At 40.4% G+C, this 25,521-nt stretch overlaps 2 protein-coding genes across 4 annotated transcripts in view; one reads left to right on the top strand and one right to left on the bottom strand.

Annotated features, from left to right (window-relative positions):
• Window positions 1-1,194: 1,194 nt before the first annotated feature.
• TFB1M (transcription factor B1, mitochondrial) overlaps window positions 1,195-25,521 on the top strand; it is a 39,056-nt gene continuing 14,729 nt past the window's right edge. For 2 of the 3 annotated variants that reach the window (XM_003797861.3, XM_012810113.2), the window contains exons 1-5: window positions 1,195-1,371; window positions 4,269-4,420; window positions 11,580-11,688; window positions 13,482-13,633; window positions 21,711-21,830. In XM_003797861.3, the coding sequence (XP_003797909.1) occupies window positions 1,239-1,371; window positions 4,269-4,420; window positions 11,580-11,688; window positions 13,482-13,633; window positions 21,711-21,830 (666 nt within the window). In that variant the 5' untranslated portion in view covers window positions 1,195-1,238. The remainder of the gene's footprint in view (window positions 1,372-4,268; window positions 4,421-11,579; window positions 11,689-13,481; window positions 13,634-21,710; window positions 21,831-25,521) is intronic. The other variant, XM_023517963.1, reaches the window with a different exon arrangement.
• Window positions 23,568-24,323, bottom strand: CLDN20 (claudin 20). The gene has a single exon (XM_003797862.2). The coding sequence runs from the start codon at window positions 24,321-24,323 to the stop codon at window positions 23,664-23,666; it is 660 nt and encodes a 219-aa protein (XP_003797910.1). The 3' UTR covers window positions 23,568-23,663.

Here is a 25,521-nt window from a genome sequence, read left to right on the forward strand (position 1 = left end):
TGAAAACACTTCCCAAAGTCTAAAGTACTAAACAAGGCCGTTTGTCTCCTCAGATGGAAACATGTTGAAGGATCCGAAGAGTTGCATTCTAATTCTGGCCCTCTCATTAACAAGCTGTGCTGAAACATTTACACTCTCTGAATTGCATTCATCTGCCCAATAATTATAGTAGTAACATCCACCACTGATTGCAGGCTTACCAGATGCCATGCACTAGGGGTACACTATGTTCTGAATTTGCACACCAAGTGACCATTCTCATTTAGTGCTCGCAATTTTGTGGTAGACATTATTATGGCCACTTAACGGATGAATAAAAACGAAGCACAGAGAAGTTAGAAACCCACCATGCAGCGTCCTCTGCAGAGTGGTTGTTCTAAAAAACACATAGCCTTGGGCGGTGCCTGTGGCTCAAAGGAGTAGGGCGCTGGCCCATATGCCGGAGATGGCAGGGTTCAAACCCAGCCCTGGCCAAAAACTGCCAAAAAAAAAAAAAAAAAAAAGTAGCCTAAAGAAAGAATTGCTGTTGAACTCTGGGCCTGGAGGTAGTGCACACCTGTATCCCAGCACTTTGGGAGAGGGAGGCGAAGGATTACTTGAGCCCAGGAGTTCCAGACTAGCCTGGGCAACACAGCAAGACCTCATCTCTACAAAATATATTTCAAAAAAATTAGCCAAACTCCTAGCTACTCAGGAGGCTAAGGCAGGAGAATCGCTTGAGCCCAGGAGCTCGAAGTTTCTGTACGCTATGTTCGTGCCACTGCAGTCCAGTCTGGGCGACAGAGACAGGGAAAGACCTTGTCTCTAAAAACAACAAATAGTTTTGCGTCTGATCACCGGCTTTCCGCGCTAATATTCACCAAGGTCATTTAGAACGTCAAAGGGCCAGAAGATCTTCGAAAGCTCCAGGCTGGGCTAAACGGCTCACCCAGGGCGCCCAAACCCCAACTTCCATCCCAGACCCCGCCTCGCCCCGCCCAGTCCAGAGAACCAACACCCGCACTCCACCGCCCTCTCGGAACCCACAGCTCACCCAACCTGCACCGCGCTCAGCGGGACGTAGCGCATGCGCCATCAGTACGCCCGGATTTCCTGTCCGCGCTCGCCGCTTCCGATGGGAAACATCTGACCAATGAGGAGGGTCCGGAGGCGGGCCCTGGTGCTCTCAAGCTCCTCCCCAGCCCGGTCGGAGCTGCCGGGAAAAGTCAAGGGAGCGGGTCTGTAGTTCCTCTGGGACCATGGCTGCAGCTGGGAAGCTCAGCACTTTCCGTCTCCCGCCGTTACCCACGATCCGAGAAATCATTAAGTTACTCAGACTGAAAGCAGTGAAGCAGCTATCCCAGAATTTTCTCCTGGACCTGAGGCTGACAGGTGGATGACTTCTTCGTGCTGCCCGAATGTCGCCCCTGTGGACCTGAGGGCGTGGACAGGGTGGGGGGCGTCTCGTGTGGACCCCGCGGGCGGGTTTCCAGGCACAGGCGTGCGATCGGCGTTTGGCCGGGGCCTTCTACCGCCTTCTACTAAAGGAACGCCGAGTCTCAGCTCCCTGGAGACACGTGCGGTGCAGCGCCGCGCACACGGGCGGTCAGGGGTTCACGTGGGTCACTCCTAAATAGTGCCGCACAAGCTGACTGGATTTGCTTTCTATGCAGTTAAAAGTTTATCAATATTTACATTACAGTGTAAAGTTATCAATATTTACATTACAGTACGTGGATTTTATTGATAACTTGTTGAAAAAGTATTCTTTCAAGATTCGTTGGTTAGACGTTTGTTTACTCGTTGAGTCTAGAAAGCCTCTAAGGACATGAGTATTCACCCGGTTCAAGGGCAAGTACGAGGACAAGCTGCTGTGTGGTCCTTCTGGGGATGAGGTATGGGAGTGAGCAAGGCAAAGTTTCTCCCTGAGAAGCTGACCGTTTACTAAGCTTACATTTCCACTACCTATGCTTTTAAGTCACTTTTCATGAGGTACCGTTTATATACAAGAACATGCACTAGTTTGAAGTGCATGGTATGATGAGTTTTGACCAATACGTTTCTGTTCGCTTAACCACCACCACCCAAGATGAGATTGCGAGAAGTGTTAACAAGTGCGTCCACTAATTCACTGCTGAAGTACTTCTATTTTCAGGTTTTGGTGTCTCATTCTCTTAGCTCCTCTTCTGAAGTTGAAAAGAGCAGAAAAATCACACCCAAAAGTGCATTTTCAGTTTAGTGAAACATAGTCCACAAAGCATGAATTTTTAAAATGTTTCATTGCTTGGGCAGGAGTCTTCTCTTTTTTTTTTTTTTTGAGACAGAGCCTCAAGCTGTCACCCTGGGTAGAGTACAATGGCTTCACTCCTGGGCTCAAGCGAGTCTCCTGCCTCCACCTCCCAAGTAGCTGAGACCACAGGCTTCCTCCACAACGCCCGGCTATTTTTTTTTTTGGTTGTAGCCATTATTGTTGTTTGGAGGGTCCGGGCTAGATTCGAACCTGCCACCTTAGGTGTATGTGGCTGAGGTCTTAGCTGCTTGAGCCACAGGCGCTGAGCCTGGGCAGGAGTCTTTTCTACCCATAACAATATGACTTTGGATAAAATAGCTTAACACTGTTTAAGTTTTCTCATCTTTTGGAGGAGGGGCCTTGTACAAGAGCTTTGAAAGATTACCCCCCTCTAAAATTCCTTGGGTCTAGTTTAACTGGTACCAGCCTTTTCTGCTAGTCATTAGCCACATTGTAAATATAAAGGAACAGTCTCAGGACTGAAAAATATTGATCTTCATATATTTTTTTAAGTCCTTCTTATAAATTTTCTTGTATCAGCCTTTATTCATCTTCAGGAGCAAGTCACAGATTCTGGATACTATTATCCACTCTTTGGGAACCAAAGTGAATGGAGATTAAGGTACTTACCTGAGGTTAGAAACACATGCAGGAGTAGAGGAAGATTGAAACCCAAGCTTAGCAATTTGACAGTGCTTCTTTAATATTCATTTGTATTTGAAAATGTGCTTGAAAAGTATGAGAGCAGAGTTCTGCCTACTGTCATAGCTCTCCGTTTTAAAAAAATGAGAATATTAAATTCACTCCATAATGCCTGTGCTTAAAATATTAGTGCTGCTCCCTCTGGGCGGCATTGGGCTTGCAGTGGAGCAACGATTGGCTTTAGAATTTATATCTGAGATGGAATCGCATCTCTGCCATTTGCTTTCTAGGTGACCTTGCACAAATGAAACAATAGACAAGGAAACTGAAAAGTTCAGAGAAATTAAAATGGGATAGGAGTTCTTAGTGAACATGGAAGGGTTAGGTGAGAGAATATGTGTAAATCACTTGTAACGGATGTGATGGTCAGATATGATGGATGGTGCCATTTCCCTCCATCACCCATTAACAGACAAAACCATTTTAGATAATAGAGTAATTTTTACCTTTTAGCCTCCCAAAATAGGTTATTCATAACAGAAGTGAACAATAAGACTGAAGGAAGTCAGTGAACACTGCCAGTGAGTGCTAGTATGTTTTTAGTGGCTATATTTCCACTATCCTAGCAGGCTAAATTGCTTAGATTTTAATACATCATTTCTCTAAGACCAGTTCAATTTTCCAGAAGCGCTGACTAGCTGCATTGGACCAGTACTCTGCTTTTCTGTGATTTCTTAAGGTCTGCTAACTTAAAATTAAGTAAAAAATGAATTCTTTTTTAATATGCATGTTTGCAAAGCTTAAGAAACCTCCACTGCTAAATTTAACTTTTTCCTGAAAATGACCAAGAATCCACATTTCTAGGAACATGTTGTTTTGCCAGACTGTCCACCAATTAGACGTCCGTAGCTAAAAATGGAAACTGCCAGCACTTTTTGCTTTTGGATATCAAACTAGCAACATTGAAGATTCTGAATATGAAACTCATCTTTCTTATTAAACTATTTGATGTGCAACAACTGTAGAAAAGTGCTGCATGCTTAGTCTGTTCTTAGAACTGGTTTCAAATCAATCTGAAACAAATTGGCAGGGAACAATAAAATTGTTCAGCTAAATTTAAGCTAAGCAAACTTGTCGTAATCTATTTCGTTAAGGGACTGGTATAGTTCTACAGTGGTAGAATATTAAATGGCCACTATTGGTTTAGATGGGAAGTTAAATAATCAGATAAATATTAAATATAAAGGATTAGATGGATAATGGCTGATAAGAATTTTTATGGATTATTTTTCTCTTTAAATTCTCTATATTGAAATTTGCCAAGATAATCAAGATAACTCCACTCTCTTTTCTCTAGATAAAATTGTAAGGAAAGCTGGCAATCTGACAAATGCTTATGTTTATGAAGTGGGCCCTGGGCCAGGGGGGATTACAAGATCCATTCTCAATGCCAACGTTGCTGAACTTTTGGTAGTTGAAAAGGATACTCGATTTATTCCTGGATTACAGGTAAGATATTTAAGGTTTTTTTAGGAGGCAAAAGCCGAAGTTAAATCTTAATGTTATGATTCTTAAACCCCTGGGTGTCCCCAAGGATAATGTAGGTTCTTCAAATGGCAGACCCCATGGCCTCATCCCAAAGATATTGATTCTGTAGTCTGGAGAGGTCTAGAAATCTACAGTAGCATTACTAGATGGTCTGTTAACTACAGCTTGAATAAGCCTACTTAACACATTGATGCGAAACAGTTTTTTGTGATCTCATTTTAAAAATCATATAGCTTTGAAAGTCATGATTTATTCCTTCAGAAATAAGTAAAAATTAATAGTGGCCAATAATGAATCATTGGCATGATTTTTGAGAACTTAATTTTGGTAAAAAAAAAAAAAAAAAAGCATTTCCATGACCAAAAGATGAGAAGACACATGAGACCTCTGCTGGCCCTTCATTAAGAGTGACTGTTAAGCTCAAGCATTCTTACAGAAGAGGTTTTTAAGTGAAGGAACAGAGTTGGTCTTCTGTACTTACAGATTTAAGATGAGGTTTCAGTGAAATGATGCATGCATCTTAAAAACACAGGCACTGTTATCGTATGGAAATATGTAAAGGAACTGGGCATGTTTCAGCTGGAGAAAAGAAGCGATGAGTGAGGGTACTCAGGCCCCTTGTCAGAGGTTGGCAGTGGAGAGGATAAACTTGTTTTTGACTTTTTCTAGGAAGGAACTACAACAAATAGGTGTGAATTAAAGGAGGCAGGATTGAGGATGTGAAATAAAGTCTTAGATTTTTAAAACATTGGCAAATAGTAGAATAGATTGTATGAGGTATCTTGTAAATGGAATGCCTGGGGGGGGGGGGCACTTAATGACTTTAAAGGCCTTTGTTTGATTTCGCCATAATTCTAAAACTTTTAAAGACCCCTGAGCCTTTGGCTCAGATGGCAAGGAATTTAATACATGACTATAATAGAGTGGTAAAATTACCTACATCATTACTTTCATACAAGAGGACAAATTGATTTAAAATTAGTATGTTCTAATGCTTATGGAAAAATGTTTAATTTTTGTCAGAACAGTTTGAGAAAATTTGTTTAAAAATCTAGAACTGTGTATGTGTCTAATGTTTTAGAAACATAGCAAATTTTTTCTGATTTTGCTTTATCCAGGCTTTATGATTTTAAAAAATTATGTTTCATTTCATCTAATTTTGCCATTTTGTACTGACAGAATTGGTTTCATATTTGTAACTTTATTTTGGAATTGCCACATGATGCATATTCATTCCTTGATCAAATAAGGAATTCAATAGTTATTTTTGGTTCAAACTATATTGTTCTAAGAATCGCATCGTAATTGGCAGTACAAGTAAGAGTGTTGTTAATTTTGGTGGCATTATTAGATTATAAAAAGAAACTAAATACCACTGTGTAATTCCCCTCACATTTTTTCATCTAGCCCTATCTGGACGTAGGGAATGCTCATCTGACGTTTTTGCCCTCAAATATCACTGTCTTTGGCGTACATCTTTTCTTAGTAGTCAAGAGGGTGAATCGCATTTCTGTTCAAGTCCATTTTAATTTATATATTCTCCTCTCTGATCTGAACTAAAGAACTTTGAAGACAGGCTGTTGGTAAGCTGTCACCTGTCCAGTACAGTGCAGGGGTATAGGGCACACCTCTTGAGTGAAGGGCTCAACTATAACTTGGACTTGACCTGACAGATGCAGACAGTGTAACCTAATTGTAAGTAAGTACTCTTATGTTAATCTGAAATTTCTAAAAAAGAAAAATAATAAGGAGCCCTGACTTCTAAAAATATAAGGGTAACTGCCGCCTTTCTCTTCTCAACTTCTCCCAACCAGCAAGTCCCTGCATTCCTAACCCTGCCTCGTTTCATCTCATTAGATTTGTCATCAGTGACTCACCCACGGGAACTTAAGTCCTATGAGGGTAGAGGTTTGTGTCTGTTTTGTTCCCTGCTGTATTGCCACCGTGAGTAACAATAACAATGCCTGGCATATGGTGGGGATTCAGTGATATCTCACACGGGAAACAGTTGTCTATCTCTATGTCTGTGTCCGTATGTGTATATTAATATGTATATCAAGCTAGCTGACTAAATGTCTCATTTAATAGTGAAAGTGAATAATTGTGTAAATTGATTATCAAAAGTTTTATGCTCTTTTTTTCTAAGTATGGAGGCTAATTTCAAAGTGAATTCCAGGAAATGAATATTTGACTTCTAATTCATTTCAGTAGAAGGAGCAAAATTAATTTCTTAGTATATATGCAGAAAAGGAATTTGCCTTCAAAAGAAATGTTGGGTACTAAAATATCACGTAGGGTTTTTTCCCCTGTAAAGAATGTTTCAATATGTAAAACCACTTTCTGTTGGAGGTATTAAATTAATCATAAAATTGAGTAAAGGCAAGAGGAGAGTGATCTATTTTAAGGATTCCATTTTAGTGATTTCTAAACTAATAGAATTACTTTTTAAAGAAATTGTAATAATTTATAAAATGTCTTTCTAGCTGAAAGCATGTCATTTGTAGCTTAATTCAAATCATATAAGATTATCGCGAGGCAGCTTAGGGAAAAAACTGGTGATAACATGCAGGTTTCACTGTCAGCAGGTTGTAGGGTGAGGAAACCTGTCTATCGTGTGAAAATGATGTAGTTTGGTAGAGAACACAGACTTCAGCGTCGGACTCCCTGGATTAGTCTCCAGACTAGCTGTGTGACCTTGGGCAGGTAACTCTGTCCTCTGTGCCTCAGTTTGCTCATACGATTGGTAAGAGGATGAAGCGAATGCCTGCCACTTAGTAACCACTCAGTAAATCTCAGTTATAAATAATTACCGTCCCTGTGCCTCAAGTACCTCAGATGATGAAAAGCCGATCAGGAGACTGCTAATCTAGAAAGAGATACGGGAGGAAAAGAATGTCATTTCACTGGAGCCCCAGAAGAATCCCTGGTGCTATGGAAACTTTGGGGCGTCCTCCAGCTCCGACTGTGTCAGACACTCAGGCTTTCTTTCTCTGGCTATTGTAACATTTCGATTGTGCATTTCTAAGGTTTTAAATTTGGGGGTTGTTATTCCATTTTTATCCCTGAATGGATTGTCTGTTCCTTGAAGGGGAGTAGAGAGATGTCCGGACATCTCAAGGAACTTGACGCCTTGGTAGGTCCTTCCCCCATTTCTGAACTGAAAATCACAGATTTCTTGATGTCTCCAGGAGTTTAAAGCCTTGGTAGTAAGTTCTTCCCCATTTCTTAACTGGAGACAACTTTCTAAATCGTGGGTACCCCTTCAGATACATACTCCAAATTCCTCCTCTTTTTTGTTTCTGTTTTAAACCTTTGTATGTTAATGATAATAATAGGATACCTGGTGTCTATGGAGCGTTCGCCATGTGAAGGACAGCTATTTTATGCTTCCCGCCTTTCTGAGGTATTATAATTGATGCTCAGTAAACTGCACAAACTGGAGGCACGCAGAGTCCTGAATTTGGACACGTGTAATTGCATGAAGCCACCATCACAATCGTCACGGACATTGCCATCACTTCCATTCCTTACGTTCCTCTGTAATCTGCCCCCTCTTCCCGTTATCTGTTCTCAGGCAGCCACTCCACTGCTTTATCACTGTATGTTATTTTCCATTTTTTAGAATTTTATATATAAACAGAATCATAGAGTATGCATATTTTTTTGCTGTGATGTGTTTTACTCACTGTGTTTATTTTGAATTTCAGCCATGTTGGTGTGTTTGTCAATGGTTTGCTTATTTTTATTGCTGGATAGGATTCCGTTGTGTGGATATACCAATCTCTGTATCTCAATCTGTTAATAGACTTTGGGTTTTTCCTTTTGTGGCTGTTGTGTGTTTGTGTGGACATACACTTCCACTGCTCTTGAGTTAAGACTTGAGAGTAGAGTATCGGGTCCTGTGGTAGGTATACAGGTGGTCTCCGAGTTATTAACAGGACTGGTTCTGTAGGTCTGTTCTTCAGTTGAATGTTTAGGTAAGTTGGGACAGGCACATTTTCCTCTCAGCTGTGATAGCCTCCGTTCCTAAGTCTGAGTCGTAGGTCGGTCTCAGATGTTTGTAACTCGGGGACTGCCTGTGTGCATGCTTTTCCTTTTCATGGTTTGGTTTCCTATTTCTTCTTTTACAGCCCTATTTAATGATGCTTTTTACTCTAAGCTTCCATCTCATTTTGGAAGAATATGGGATTGAAAACTAAAATAAAAATGATAGAACAGTTTGAGAGCGTCTGTAAAAACACTCATTTGGCTGTAATCTAGTGCCTGCTCTGTGGTCGGCTGTGCCTTGAGCACATTATGTGGTAATACCTCCAGGGTTTTGAAGTGTAATGCTCCAGTGTTATTCTTGAAGGACTATAATCATGATTTTCCCCAGCCCTCTGCCATCCCCCAGATATCATTATGGCAGTGAAAACATTTTTCTCTATTATTGGTTGGTTAGAAAGTCTTTGCGTGTCATCGTTGAATATCGTCTTAGGTGTTTAAAAGGCTAACGTCTGTAATCACGTCTATTCAGTCCGTCTAGCGCCCTTTTCCCGTAATTGCTCTGGGCCGTCACACAAATCTGTGAACACCAGCATTCAGTCCTTCTGCGGCGGGGAGTGGGAAGGGGAAGATCAGGCTGCAGAGTTGTCAGGGAGAGGTTGACCTTGTAGATTTTAAAGGATGGGAGGGATTTGGTTTGCCATTGACTGAGACTTAAACCTGAATGAGAATTCCAAAGAAATATAGAAATACAACTTTGAACCCAAGAGAGAAAGGTAAATTTATATTATAAGTCAGCTTTTAGGTATGTCTGTAGTGTAGGAAAAATTAGTTTTTGAAATATAGTTATCAGAGCATACAAATTAACACCAAAGAGCCAAGTGTAGATTGTTTTGTCTTACTACTGATTACTAATTACATAATTGCTTTCTGTATAATGACATTATAATACACAAGCTTTTAGTTCTGCCTCTTTGTTTCTGGTATGCTGATTTGTTTTGTTTTCGTTGTGTAAAGCATAATATAGAAAAAAATTTCAGCATTCTCCAGGGACTGCAAATACTGTCATTAGATATGCAGATTTTTATACAGTCTGAGCATGTCCCGTAGAGGGCGATCTTCTTTAAAATTTCTAGTATATTAAGGTTATCATCTTCTAAGACTTGTTGTCTGGAACTCATTAGATTCAGTTTTAGCAAGTCATCATAATATAAAATAATCTTTAAGTACATTAACACTACAGGTATGCAAATATTTTGCTAAAACTACCTTGTTTAAACATATCAAACTAGATGATTCTTAAAATGTTTAGCCTCTTACCAATACAAATATTAAATCTGTGTATTTCTGAATCATGCTAGTATAATTCTGCCTGATTTGATAGCCAGATAAGTCTTTACAAGTTTCTCAACCCTACAAATTTTAGCAGCCAAAATCTCCCCGGCTAGAAAAGCAAGCTCCCACTGTCATAAAGAGCAGAATGCCATTTAGTCTTTCACTTATTCATTCACTTTTGAAATACGATGTATTAGACACAATGATGTCCTGTGTAGCTCCAAGGGCTGTAAAGGTAGATAAGAAAACAGTGCTGCCTTAAGGAGCATCTGTTCCTGTAGAAGTTGCCAACCCAGGCCGTGGTCTTGTGTCTCTTCTCTGGCTTCTGTGATCGTCTCCATCCTTCTTGTTGGTTGTCTGAGTTACACAAGGGGAAAACGTTAGAGAAAATCAGCTTTGATGGACTAAGAGAATGGATCCAGGGAGCTCAGGGCAGACGGTCTCTGCGAGCCTGTTGACCATCCCTGTGTAACCGTGGTGAGTTCTAGAGTCTCAACTCCACTAGAGCCAGGGTTCTCTGAGCTCTGACTTAATGTGGGAAGAGAATCACTTCTTCTTTTGAAATCTGCTTTAGTAGAGGTGTTTCTTCTTTATTTTGTTCACTCCTGCATTTTCATCTTTATAAGCTCAGGGGGACTGCCTTTTTTTAACCAAGGACTTCAAGAATCAAGTTTTGTGTTAGGTACATATAGAATATGATTCTATAGAAGATGTCTTAGCTATAAGGCTCATTTGAAGTAGGTACCAACTCTTCAGTACTGTGAGAGTGTGGTGCTGAGGTGGATAAAATGAAGAAAGAGACTACAAAGGACAGGGTCCTTTTTTTTTTCCTTTTTGCTCGGAAAGACAAAAGGAAAAAGGAAGAAACCATATGGTTAGAAGGTAGAAATAGGCTTGGAGGTAGCTATTGTTAAAGCATGCAGGATAATTCAGTAGGTCTGCAGGGCCTGTGAGTCAAGAAATGTTAAGATGAGGATACTCTGGTCAGGGGAGTGTCTCAGAATGCCAAGTGGGGGTTGACGTTGTTAAGTGACTTTCTGCTTGGTTTGAGTCTGTCCCGTAGATTAAGTTAACGATCTTGGTGATTTGCAGAATCCTTTGTGTATATTTAGGATACAAAGATTTAGTTGAATTAAGGTCATCTTTCTTTTTGTGTGTGTGTGTGATTTTTATTTTTTTCTTTTTTTAGTTACTTTTTATTAAATCATAACTTTGTACATTGATGCATTTATGGGGTTCAGGGTACTCCTTCGATATATGATGTGAAATGTTTACATTGAACTAAGTAACACCTCCATCACAATTACACTCATTTCTTCATAGTTTTGAAGTGCACCATTGCACTTTAGGTGAGGTCCCCCCAAATAGCTTCCCTCCTCCCTTATCCCCCTCCCCTCCCCTCTTACTCCTCTTCCCTTCTGCTCATCATATGGTTGACTCCTAGTTAGTTCTCAGTATTTCATTATAATGTCTTTAATCTCTAATTTAAAAACTTACATAGGACTTGAGTTTATCCTAAATCTGTATGAAAATAGAAGTGCTTCTGAGAGGCGTACTGAAATATTGTTTGTGAAATTATAAGTATTACAGTATTATCTGTTACTGTCTCTAATGATCGTGCCTGCTAAGGTGAAGCACCACAGGGTCTGTTGCGGGGGACACGTGTATTCTTGGGTTGACTAATGATCATTCCTAACATCTGACTTTTCCAGCTGATTCAATGATGCGCGGGCACGAAAGGTTTCGTTTTATTACTCCCCGTAGTGTTTGAGCTCACGTTATTGCTTTTTTTGTAAGCTAGATGCTTTCCGATGCAGCACCTGGAAAACTGAGAATTGTTCATGGAGATGTGTTGACATTTAAGGTAGAAAAGGCTTTTCCGGAAAGTCTTAAAAGACAGTGGGAGGATGGTAAGTGCCTATAGGTGGTCTTAAAATTTTTGTTTTATAATTATTTATATCATAAATATTCATTTTATTTATTATAAATGTTCTTACATGTTTTTTTTTAAAGGATTCTTAGGTGTTTATTTATATATATATTTTAGAGACAGAGTCTTGCTCTGTCATACCAGGTAGAGTGCCATAGCATCAGCTTGGTGTCTGGGTTCGAACCCACCAGCCCTAGAGCATGTGGTCAGCACCCTCACCACTGAGCTCTGGGCGCCCCCCTTCTTATATGTTAAAGTTAAAAATTACCTGCAGAGAATTAAATAGATAATATGCATTGTTAATTTTCTTGCTACTTTATTCCAGAATGTAAATTTTTAATTCTAATTTATTTGTTTCAAATTTTCAAATATTTTGATTTTATGCAAATACATTTTTTTTTTTTTTTTTGAGACAGAGCCTCAAGCTGTCCCCCTGGGTAAAGTGCTGTGGCATCACAGCTCACAGCAACCTCCAACTCCTGGGCTCAAGCGAGTCTCTTGCCTCCGCCTCCTAAGTAGCTGGGACTACAGGCGCCCGCCACAACGCCCGGCCATTTTTTGGTCGCAGCCATCATTGTTGTTTGGCGGGCCCGGGCTGGGGATTCGAACCTGCCACCTTAGGTGTATGTGACTGGCGCCTTAGCCGCTTGAGCCACAGGCGCCGAGCCGCAAATACATTTTTAAGACACCCTATAGGGATGGGGTAAACTATGAAGTCATTCTTCCAAATAGCAAAAAAAGAAGTATTTTAGTAAACTAGGCCACACCTAAACCTTTGTTTTAACTTATTTCCGTTGTCTTTCGTGCTCAATGATTTACCAAGGTACTCTTCATTCACGGACAGTGTTTGTTGGGTACCTGCTGTATGTCAGCCCTTTGGAATACAAAGGTAAATAGGATACGTTTTTTGCCTGTAAAAACTCAGAGAACAAATGGAGGAGGGTCTTGGACTCCTCCACACGCCACTCTCCCCGTGCCCCCGGCCTTCCCATGGCAGGTCCTTCTGAGTGGCACATGTGTGATCTCCAGCTACTGATGGGCCTCCTCTTCTCCGCACGCAGCCTTCAGGTTTCTGCCCCTTCCCAGCCACTCTAGAGGTACAGCTGCCTCCTCCTTGCCAGTTGTAAACTTTACCAACTGGGATCTCCCACATTCGTTTGACTGTTATCCAAGGTTGCTCTTGTCTTCCCTGATACGAGCCTCCTGTTTTTCCTTTCATTTGTGAACTTCCTCTAACTCTCCTTTGCTGGTGGTTATTTTTTCTGCCTGTTCCTTGCATGTTGTTGCTTCTGACATTTTTCTTTTTGAACATGCTCTTTTCTCCTGCACATTTACCCAGTTACTCCACTCCTGAGGTTCCACTTGCCACCTGTCTATTGCAGACACTCACATCTTTATATCCAGCCTATATCCCCTTCCCGGGCACCTGACCCTGTGACAGCTTCATCTGATAGCCCCGTGACATAGCCTCGTCTCATGCAAGGACAAGAATTATCTTTTCCCTCAAACCAACTGTTTGTCTTGCATTTCCTAGGCTAGAAACAAATCTGAGACTCTCCAACTGAGTAAACACTAGATAGAATTTTTTCCTCAATAATTCAAAACTGATTGTGAGAAAACATTGTTTTTGAAGGATAAATGAAATGAAAAATTCTCAGCTATATTTTTTTACATATTTTGGTTATGAATTTCCAGTTTAATTTTACTCTTAACTAAAATTGTGTTTGGAATTCATTGATGAAATCATTCCAGGTTGTTTTTTTTCCCCAACAGACCCTCCAAATATACATATCATTGGAAATCTGCCGTTTAGTGTCTCAACCCCACTGATTATCAAATGGCTCGAAAGTGTGTCTTGTAGAGATGGGCCTTTTGCCTATGGCAGGACTCAGTTGACTCTCACATTTCAAAAGGAAGTGGCAGAGGTAAGTGTTAACTTTTTCTGGCTATTTTATCACATGATCAAATTCCAAAACAAAACAATACTATGTTTTTATTGTAGACTGTTTTCTAAGTTAATGAATACTCTTACTCACATGAAAAACTCAACAGCTTGGCCAGAAGTTAAACATATGAGCATAATCACAGACGTACCTGCTATAAGCTTCCAGGGGAACCAGGAAGGACGCATGTCAGCCAGGAAGACAGTGTGATAAACACGGGGACACGATGGCGTAGACACAGTTAGAAAAAGACAGAAGCTGTGTGACTTTGGCTTACACTCAGACATGGGGATTGGGATTTGGTATCTTAAACTGGGTTTTTGCACTCAATAGGATAATAGTTGAAGGGTATAATAATCAATTTAGAGGGAGGGTTGGGGTCTCATTATCTAGTATGTAGACTGTCACTTACTCTCCCACCTCAGCTGTGCCTATGTGTCCCGGGCAGTGGCCTCTGAGTTCCCTCTCTAGAAGATAAACCTCCAGGGTGGGTAAGGGTGGTTTTTAAGGTGCAGAGGTTTATGGAGGGGATCTGTACGTTGCTTTTTAAAAAATTGATGACATATAAAATCATTGTCCCTCAGTGTCCATGAAGGATTGGTTCTAGGCCCTCCCACAGATACCAAAATCCATAGATGAAAGAACACCTGAGTCCCCCCCACCCCCGACCCAAGCTGCCTACTGACTCAGCAGTGCCTCTGACCCTCTCCTGTGCTTCTCCCTCTGATGGTGTCTCTGACCCTCTCCTGTGCTCCTCTCTCTGATGGTGCCTCTGACCCTCTCCTGTGCTCCTCCCTCTGATGGTGTCTGCTGTGCACCCTGCTAGCGTAGTAGTCAGTACTGCAAATCTTGGACAGATCATTCCCTGGCAGGGTTTTAGCACATGGATTTGTATCCATGTAATTAATGTACTTTGGTTTCATCCATTTTGCACTTTAGAGAAATGGACTCAGATAGTACGTATTCTTTTTGTACTGAACGTCATGTGTATGATTTGCTTTAGGGTCCGTATCGCTGTAGTTGATTTATCTGTACTAACCACTGTTTGACTGTGTCCTCCTTTATGTGCCCAGTCTCCTGTTGGGGACCCTGGATTAGTTTTAGTGTTTTGTTATTACAAACAAAACTGTCGTGAACATTCTTACATGTCTGTCAACTGGGACACATGGGCAAGATTTCTGGTCTCTACGATGTGGACCTGGGAGTGGACCTGCAGATCAGCCTCCTTACTGGATAATGCTGAATTCCTCTCCAGAATCATCTCACCAGTTTCTATTCCCACTAGCAGCGTGTTGAGTCCAGTTTGCAACAGATTCTTGCTGGTTCTTGCTGTTGATAGACTTGAACGTTTTTCTTAATCTGAGGGTAGCAGTATGACATTTTGGTTTATTCTGTCTTTACTGGTTTGTAGTGAAACTGAGCACCAGTTTTATATTGACTGGCCTTTTGGGTTACTTGTTTTTTTGGTCGGTGCTCCTCATCTTTCTTTCTGAGTTGCTTATCTTTTCTTTATTGGTTCCTGAGAGTTCTTACATACTTTCCATACTATTAGTTAAATGTGTTAAGAATGTGTTCTACTTTATAGCCTGTTATTATTGTCTTTGAAGAGCAAGCAAGCTTTCTTAATTTTAAATTTATGGTTAGTGTTTTTTGTGTCTTGTTGCAGCAGTCCTTTTATATCTTGAGCTCACAAAGATACTTTTCAGTTATAGTCAGGAGCTTTATGTTTTACCTTTCAAGTTTATATCTATGATCCTTGTGGAACTGATATCTCTGTATATTAAGATAGAAGCCAATCTTACTGTTCTTACCACATGGATCCAAATTAGCCTGGCCTCATTTATTCACGGGTCTGCCCTCCCTGATCTCTGTCAGCACCTCTGTTGTCATGGCAGGAACCTCCTAAGCTTCGGTCTGATTAGAGACACCAAGGAGAAAATGACATGAAACGCCAGGGGCAGAGGGCCCAACAGGACAGGGAAGGGAGTCCTCAGGCAGAGCACTCAGTCCAGATTGGAGGCAGTCAGGGAGGTGAATTGATGGAATGCCTATCCAGTTCACATACGTGCCAGCAGAAGTTAAATTTGGGAACCTTTGCAATTGAATTGGAGATTGATAAAAAGAAAACTAAATACATTAGAGAGAGAAGCAAATAAAAGATGTGATTATTGGAATGGGAAGCAGAAAAATATGTTATTTGGAGATACATAATTATTAAGAAAAATCTAAGAAAAAATGAAAGATCTATATAAAAACCACAAAAACCTTACTGAGAGTGTCAAAAGGTCACTGAGATAAATCAGGAAAAAGATCACACCCCTGGAAGGAGAGGTGATTACCAGGAAGATGCTGGTTTTTTACAGCTAACTTAGTACACCTTGTACACCTAATATAATTAGATTCCTTCAAAGAATTTACCTTGAAAGGTAGTGAAGTTCCAGGGTCACCCTGAAGGACAGACCTGCAAGAAGACATGAGAAATGCTAAGAAGGAAGGGTGGGGAAAGACTTGCCGTCAAATGCCAGAATGTGACGCTTTTTGGTTTTTTTTTGAAACAGTGTCTCACTTTGTCGCCCTGGGTAGAGTGCTGTAGAGTCATAGCTCACAGCACTCTCAGGCTCCTGGGCTCTAGTGATCTTCCTGCCTCAGCTGCCGAGTAGCTGGGATTACTGGTGCCCGCCACAACACCCAGCTATTGTTAGAGATGGGGTCTTGCTCTTGCTTAGGCTGGTCTCGAACTCCTGAGCTCAGGCACTCCACACACGTCGGCCTCCCAGAGTGCTGGGGTTATGAAATGTGAAGTTTAATAATCCAGGCATGAGACAGGACAGTGGCTACATGAGAAGGCCTGGAAGCAGATAACTTATTATGTGATGATGGTCACATCAGAAATCATCAGTGAAGATAAAAGTAAAAGTGTGGATATTTGGTTAACTATTATGTTAAAAAAGGAAGTAACTCACTTACGTAAATATTAGTCGCAATTGCTGTGTCCTCAGGTGCACTGCTCTTTTCTGCAGGGTCTTGTCTGTTACTCTCATTTATAGTGCTGTGTTTTTATCTCTAGGAGTCCCACGTAGGTCTTCTTACCCTTCCCTCTCGCTCCTCATTATATCCGTGTTTTCCTTGGCATTTTGTGCAGATGTGTGATATTTACAGTAGCTCTTTGAAGATCCTCGCCTACTAACTCCATTACCTCTGTCATCCCTATACTGTTTTCCTGATTGATTTTTTCCCATCCTTACTATAATCCCATTTTTCTGCTGTTTCACAGAAATTGTAATTTTTGACAAGATAATCAGATATTATGAGAATTTTCATTAAAATGTTGAAGGCTGGATTTTGCAGCATTAGGCTGAGAGTTGGGTTTTGTTCTAGCAAACATAGATAAGTTACCTGAAGATTGAAGCTTTTTTTTTTTTTTTAATCATTCCAGTGGCTCTAGAGTAGCCTTTAATTTGGAACTAATTGAGCCCCACTACTACGTCAGAACCTGCCTCAGGAATCCACCTCCCACTCTTTTATGTCAAGGCCTCTCCTTTAGCTGGCAGGAAGGCAAACTTCCCAGCCCTGTGTGAACTCCAAGTTGATCCTACTGCACGAATATTGACAATAGTTTATAGACTGTGTCTGTAATTTATGGACTGCTTTAGAAGTATGGGTAGCCCTGGTCCCCTGATTGATTTTCACATTTTATAAGTGAAAGTATCAGTGGAAGAAAGAACATACACCAGCCTTTTCTGATGTGCCCTTTCCATGTGGTCTTTATGTGGGTTCATATTTTGGTCACGGAGAGCCCTTTCAAACATTTAGTTTGGCTTTATGAGTTACAAGACAGAAATAAATAACCACTGTCCTCTTTTCCTTTCTCCAGGACACAAGATCTAAATGTAGGAATTCAGCTCATTCACTGAAGGGACAGACATACCAAGTTACAGTTCATAGAATAGAATCTGGCTGTGTAACAGCAAATGAGAACTTAACAAATCTCATCTAACCTCATTTTATACATGACGTACTGAGGCTCACAGGGGTTTAAAATATCGTACCAAAGGTCATAGTGAAGTTACAGGGAAACCTGAACTTGACCACAGGCCTTCTGTTTTCTGCTGAAGTTTTAATGTTCAAGTTCTTGATGGTGCTGGCCCTGCAGACTTCTCTTTCCAGGTCCAGCACCAGCCTCTTGATCTCCTCCCATCCCCACGGTCCCTGGCTGCTACCTGCACATCCCCAGTGAGGGAGAAGTCACCTCTCCATGAAGTGCCACACATAGTTCTCACTGTCCCTCGTATGCGGTTGTAGCTTGTAAAATGTAAGCCTAATTTTTCTACTTGTGCTTAAAATTATTTTGGATGAATAAGAAAAAAATAGCACTGTCCTTGTGAATCCTTTGACCTCTCGTTTTTCTCATAGTCAGAATGCTTTTAAAAGCTCAAGGGTTAGAGGTTTCCTTTTACTAAAGATTAACGGGTTTGGTTTCCTGGCCTTTTGTTGTTAAAATCATCTATCTTGTGACAGATTTTGAATTTTCTTAGCTTTACTTATAATATATCTGTCATGAAAATGGCAAAGTATATTTGAATGGTTGATAGACCATTTAACTTTTATGCTAGCTTTTAACGAAGTCTTTTGTAGAGCTTTCTGGTCTGTGATACGAATTTTTTCTTAATGAGTCAGAGACAGCTGTGCGTGGTGCTTTTTTCTAAATTAAAATGTATGATTCACTTGTTTTCATCTCTAGAACCTGGGAATATTCGCTACAAAGATTGAATGGGCCAAGCTAATGGATTAGGTGGGACACTCCGTCCCCTGATAGTACTAGAGGTGTATGCAGCATTCTAAGTGAAATATTGTGTCTTTACAGCCAATTAGAATACTTAGGATTTATGCCTTACAGGTTTGCTTTTTAGTTATAGTGATTTTTAAATTATTCTAAATGCATCAGTGGAAGTTCACCTTTGAGATGTAAAGTAGTAGCTACATTAGTGTTTTCTACATAGCAGAATAGCTCCCTTGCTGTGATCTATTGAAAACCAGCCCTCAACATAAGGATTTATAAGTAAGAGAATCCAAAAAAATAAAATGAAAAAAGTAAAGTAAAGAAAATGAAATAGAAAAGAAAAGAAAAATAAAATGAAAAAAGTAAAGTAAAAGAAAATATAAGAAAAGAAAAGAGTTTTTTAAAACGTTAGCTATGAAGAAGAAGAAAATCCAGGATGAAATAATAATTTCAAAAATGTGGGCATTATTTTTGGTTTATTGTCTGATTTGTAATTATGTTCATTCTGGATTTTCATTTAAAGATATGCTTTGACTTTGTGCCAGTTGGATGTTAAAAATTTACAAAGCATTTTGAAGTTTTAAATTTTATGCTAGTAGTAAAATTAAGCTCCTTTTTTTTCTTCAAGGAGAACTAGAAGTAGTTCTGGCTATTTGATCCATAGGTTTATTCTTTAACTTAAATCTGTGCATCTGTTGTGTGTCGCTATGTTTTTGTATTTGCCTGAGAGTATATTCCTTTCTTGGTTTTACATTTTAGTAAGGAAGAATTTGTTTCGTCTTATATGCCATAGCAGTTTGTCACTTACCTTGAACTTGTCATCCCAATAATTTCAACTCTATAAATACAGAGAAGAACCAGGTGATTTAAAATTAAATAATGTTGGTGGTGGCTTCTGAGTAACAAAAGAGGCTAAAAAATCAACAACTTTGCCCACAGGAAATTTCCTCAGCATCTCGCACAGAATATATTTTTTAATCTTACATGTGGTTTTCATGTCCAGGGCAGGTTAGAAGCAGTAAAATAAAAGAGACTGTTAGGATAGGTGGGCACAGCCAGTGAAGAGAAAACCCAGCATCTGAGACGTAACTCAGAAAGCACTAAGCCTTGGACTGGTGAGCAGTGGAGCCCCCTGCCTGCCCACCAGCCCTAAGATTACTCCAGAAATCCCTACTGCTTATACTGTTGCCTCTGAATCACTCAGAAGAGGTTTAGGATGTCCTTTGAGCTCTGAGAACACAGAAGGAGGATACATTTTAGGAAGATAAGCATGCCTAATTTTTTTTATCCACAACTCAGTTTTGTCCAATTTAAACATTGCCATATTTTTTATCTTTTTTAAAGAAATAAAATATTGCAGATATGTTTAGGATCCTTTTCTATCCCCTTTCTTTCTCTCCTATGAGATATACTATCTTCAAATTGATAATCACCATTCCCACCCATGTTTTCCGCTTGCATTGCAGACACACACACAGAGTACACAACAGGGCTGATCTTCTCATGTTTTATGTGAATCACGCTACACATATTTTTTGTGACTTAATTATTTTTTACCCTATTTGGGGATTTGACCCATGTTGATAACCCATGTTAATCATTTTAATTATTTCATATTCCATTGTCAACATTGTTACTGTCGATTCATTTACCTGTTGCTGGACCTTTATGTATGTTTTTCACTTTCTTAAATTCTGTCCATAATGCCACAGTGAACATTCTAACACATCCCTCCTGGTGTACACTGTTCTCCAGGGTTTACACAAATATATAAAGAGTCACAGGGTTGATATGATTTCAGGTTTCCTATATATTGCCAAATTATGCTCCAAAACCTTGTACTGATTCCCTCTTTCAGTGGCAGTGTGTGAGAGTTCCTGTAGCTCCAGATACTCACCAACACTGGGTTCTATCCAGTCCTTTTTTAAAAATTTCTGTTTCTGAGTATGAGATTCTATCTCATTGTGGTTCTAATTCGTATATCCCGAGTTTGTGATGTGATTGGGTGTGGTCTGGGTTATGGTGCCTTTAGGGCACTCGTCTGTGAATTGCCTTATCATAGTTTCCATCAGTTGTTTATCTTAACGATTATCAACATGTCAGAGTTTCTTCTAGATTCCGAACCTGAGTTTTTTGTCACATATATGAGCTTCAGATACTCTCTTTGAGTCTATAACTTGTCTTTATAGTGTTTTTATTGTGCAGAAATGTTTAACTTGGATAGAGCCAAATATATCAGTCTTTGATTGCTTTTGCTTTAGCATCTTTAGGAAATTCCCTACCATGGGGGGTGTAGATACTCACTTAAAAAATGTTACGGTTTTGCCTTTCACTTATCGGTAATTCACTTAGAATTTATTTTTGGTTATGGTACAAAAATAAAGGTAGGGACCTCCTTTTTTCTCTTAGAGTTTCCTAATTACATCCATCTTGCCTATTGAATCATCCTTCCTGTTCCCATTAGCAGTCGCTACATCTCATCTGTAGCACATGCTTGGGTCTGTTTTAAAGCTTTCATTCCACGGCCTCCTTGTGCTGGGGCAGCACAGCTTTCACTTTGACGCCCCGGGGATGGTACACCCACGTATTGGTTTCCTTCGGGAGTGTCCTAGCCCTTCTTGGCCGTATATAAATTGCGTATAGAATTTGATTTTTAAAAAATTTATGATACGTGTGAAAACTAAAGTTCTTTCTGTAAAATCCTGCAGGGATTTGATGGAAATTGCCTTGCTTTTATGAATTTGGGTATACCTAATTAATTTTAAAATAAAAATGTTTATATGCTTAAAACAATGGATTTCTTAGCTTTTTACAAAAATCATTGGTCATGAACAGCCATTCTCTAAGGATTTACATATTCAAGGGTTAATTACATTTAAATCAAGAAAAGTGCACCATTAAAAATGCTCATTCATAAGTTAGTGGGGAAGCATCTTTCATTCTTTGTTATGCTTACTAATTTCTGCATCAAATATTTATTGATCGCTTGTCTTATGTAGGACCTTCTGCCATAGAACAGAACAGTGGTTTGAAATTTCAGCAGTTGTGGTAGGGAAGTTTGATGTGATTTTTTGAGTGTCTGTGTATGATGTAACTCACACTTCTTAGGTCCACCTCCATCAGTGTTGCAGGAAAACATTGCCCTTGTTGGCTACAGGTTATGTGTAGCCTATGCTTTTAAATTTCCTCAAACATCCACATAGTGTTCAGAGGTGACAGCATGTTAGCTCAACACGATCAGACTTACTGTCTGCTTCGATTCGTTTTGTCCTTCGGTAGAGACTTACGGCCAATACCGGAGGCAAACAGCGCAGCCGCCTTTCAGTCATGGCCCAGTATCTCTGCAGTGTCCAGCACGTCTTCACCATTCCAGGCCGAGCTTTCGTCCCCAAGCCAGAGGTGAGTTTCTGCTTGTTTTAGTGTTTGAATTAGGATTTGAGTTGCAATCTTTGTTCTGTGGAGAATGTGTCATAAGAAATAATCTCTAGGATCTAACTTTTATTTATATGCAAACTGTGCCATAACTTTTTCTTTATTCCTCCAGAGTAGGAACCATAAAAATCACAATATGAAAAGTTCTTCTTCTGACCCTCTCCCCCTTAGATTGGGTGACTGGACGTCTTGGTTTATGCAGGTTGCCCTGGTGGTGGAGGACTATTTTCACCCTCATCATCATCTTCCTCTGTTACGCTTAAAAGCATAAAAGATAAATTATGTGGTCACCTAACTGATCCTTGCAAAAGGAAATCAAATACTTGTGATTTCTGGTAGAATTATGTAGCTAAAGCTACAATAAATATTGTTAGTATTTTTTTTACCTTATTTTGGCAATATTATTTGTGATAAGTCATCTGTGGAAAAATAGATATTAAACTAGGCTTTGACTGTTACGTGTTACGTGCTGGTTATATTAGTGATGATTACAGAAACAAAGTTTCTCTGCCAAAAATAGAAATACAAGAGGTGGTGTCTGTTTTAGCAAAAGCACTGCTTGGTGAGCCCCTGTAGGGCATGTGTGTATGAACTCACCTTGTACACACCTGATGCTCAGGCCTGGGGGCTGGGCCTCACCCAATGAGTCTGCCTTCAGGAGTTACAGGCTGGGGAGGAATAGAAATTTCTCCCTGGTTGTTAAAACTCTCAAATATAAAGTCTTGTAGACTTTCTCTTATGTCATTTGTCCTTCATAAATAAAAATAGCACAAAAATTAGTACTGTGTGGCTTATAGATTTAGACATAGTGTTAGATCTGCTTGTCTGTCTTGAAGCATGGTCTGGGCACTCTCCAAGCTCTTTGCTGCCACCTTGACAATTCCCCTGCCATCTGCCCACCTCCGTCAGCTGAGCTTCCAGGTAACTGGAGGAAATCAGTCCATCTTCCACTGATGTTAACAGACACGATACTAATTGTCAGCTTTTCTAACTCAAGCCACCGCACCCAGCCCCTGAAGACAACTGAACTTCATCTGGAGAATCCTCTTAAGCAGAAGAGAGGAGTTCTTGGGCATTTTAAAACAAACTTTTATTCTTTTATCGCTTAGCTTTAAAAAGTCCTGGAGAGTTTGGTTTGTTTGTTTTGGCTCTCCTTTGCTGTGCTAGTGTTTATCAGCTTCTTTTCTTTAGTTCTGCCTAATCTTAGTTTGTGTGTAATCCTGTCAGCTCTTGAAATGCATATGGATAGTTTCCTAAAATGAAGGAAGAGGCGGCTGTCACAGTAGGTGAGTGAGGACTTGGGGTGGTGTTTGGGCAGCATCTGAGTGGCATGGACAGCTCTTCTGTGACTCCTGTACCTTCATGCACTATGGCTTTAAAACAGAAGCACGTTACTATGGGATTGCCAGCCACATAGCAAAGATAGATGACAGTCCTGATTAACACGAGGGCAGGGAGCTGTTTGTACTTGGTGGTTTAGTCCTTTTGCAAAATCCAATTCAGAATATGTATCAAGAAGTTATTTTGAAAAGGAAATAAAAGCTATCAATTAATTGCCACGTGGATGTGATCAGAAAATCTCTTTCAATTATAAATCTTTAGTACATGAAAACAATAATGGAAAAAAAATCTAAAACAGATGTGATTGTTGTGTATGATAATTTTGTTGATGTTTTAAACAACCTTGTAGTTTTTCAAATATTTTACACTCTTTCTTTGTAAAGAAAATTTAGCATAATTCGATTTTTTAAGTCCTAGGAGGCGCCCCAAAGCTTCATTCTGTGTACATTATGTAGTTATTTACACATAATCCTTCAGGTTGTACTCAGCGCTGTCCTCTAGCTGAGTGGGAGAGATGTGCTCCTGCCCAGCTGGGTAGGGCCGAGCTTCTGGATCCTTTTTTGCGCAGGAAGTGCAGAAAATCATGCCCGAGATAAACAGCAGCAGGGCAGAAACAAACCCTATGTAGACAGCTCCTCCGGGTTCGTGTTTGCTGCTCTCGGGAACTGTGAGATCCACAAAGTTCGCTATGATCTCCTTTGTGTACCACACTGTTGGGATCAAGCCAGAGATTCCTGCCGACATGAAACAGACGCCTCCAGCAAAGGAAGCATGGCTCTTGGTGTCTCTGTCCCCACCTAAGCGAGTGCATTTCATCCCCACCGTGGAAGTACAGATCCCCAGAGCAGACAGCACACATGCGAGGACCATGGTGGCCCTCGCGGCCTGCACGTGGGTGGGGAGGGACAGAATGGAGTGTTTCAAGGTGCAGCTGAACATCCCGGTGCTGTACCACGTGCAGTCCATCCAGAGCCCGTGCACCTGCACGATGGCCGTAATGATGCTGGAGCCCGCGTCCACGTGCACCTTCCAGCTGGGCAGCAGTGTGGCTGTGAGCACCCCAGAGACCCCAGACAAGGCCAGGATGAAAGCTAAGAGCTGGAGACCCGCCGAGGCCATGACGGTGCTGTTAACTCTGTCCTGGAATATCCTGGGGCTTAATTACGATGGCTCTCAGTCAAAATTGTAGCTGTTTCTCTGCAGCAAAGAACCAAATAACAAAGGCTAGGAAAACAAGACAAAATTAAGATTGAGGGAAAGAATGAATAAACACAAAACCTTCCCTTTAGAGTGGGAGCCAAGAACACATCTGAGTCCCCTGCCCCGCCAACCCCACCAGCAGAGGAGGAACGCTCCCACCCGCCTCAGGATGGCCGTTCCTGGAGGTGGGTGGTGCTGGAGACAGGGCACAAGCAAGGAGCTGTCCACTTTGTTCTTCTTAAAACTCAAAATATGCTGAAATTGGCTGCAAAGTGGGTATGCACCATGTTAGATTTAGACACTTCCAGCTCCATCTGTAGGATCTGATAATATCACTAGCATTGGAGGCTCTTAAGCATGATTTTGTTTCTAATGAAAATATTCTATACCCCCTTAATATTTGGAAATTAAAAAATGAGTAAGATGACAAAGGAGGAAATTCTTTACCTATTTTAAGAATAATACTCTATAGGTAATAAGAAAGATAATATTTTAAACCTACTTCTTCAAATGATTAATAAATATATATTAGAAAAGTTCTAAGTATTCAAGAAGTGGTTTTACTATATCTTTATTAAATAGCCGCCATATGCCAGGCACATGACCACGGTGACTCAGTTAAGGGAGAGGAAAACAGTGGGAAGAAGTAGAAGTCCCTGGCACAGTGATCCCTGATTTCTAGTTTCTATCCGTTTGCAGAATCCTTACCTCCCTGAGCACTTGTTCTACTCCAGGTACTTGGTACTCTGGAGCAATTAAGGCACCGTCTTTTGCTTATGAGGACGTGAGATCATTCTAGTTGGGCACAGAATCCTTTCTCGACCCAAACAAAGCAGCCTGCTGCAAAACTGGCTGTTCTGAACGATTTGGAAGTAATTTCAGCAAATCTCAAAAATAGATCCCAGAAGTAACCACGTCATTTGATTGTATGCAAAAGGAAACCAAAAATAATTTTACCGTTTATTTTGTTAATGTTTGTAAGAGGAGGGGAAACACTGCGCCTCCTCTGGGGCGTGGCTGTGTTTTAAGAAGCAAGAAGACCTCCTCTTCTATCCTCCTATTCCTAGTCCACCATCTGTCACTATTTACTGCCTTCTTTGAGAAAAATATAATGGTT

Source organism: Otolemur garnettii, unplaced genomic scaffold, assembly GCF_000181295.1.
Source record: "Otolemur garnettii isolate 467f Iridium unplaced genomic scaffold, OtoGar3 scaffold00126, whole genome shotgun sequence".
Classification (NCBI taxonomy): domain Eukaryota; kingdom Metazoa; phylum Chordata; class Mammalia; order Primates; family Galagidae; genus Otolemur; species Otolemur garnettii.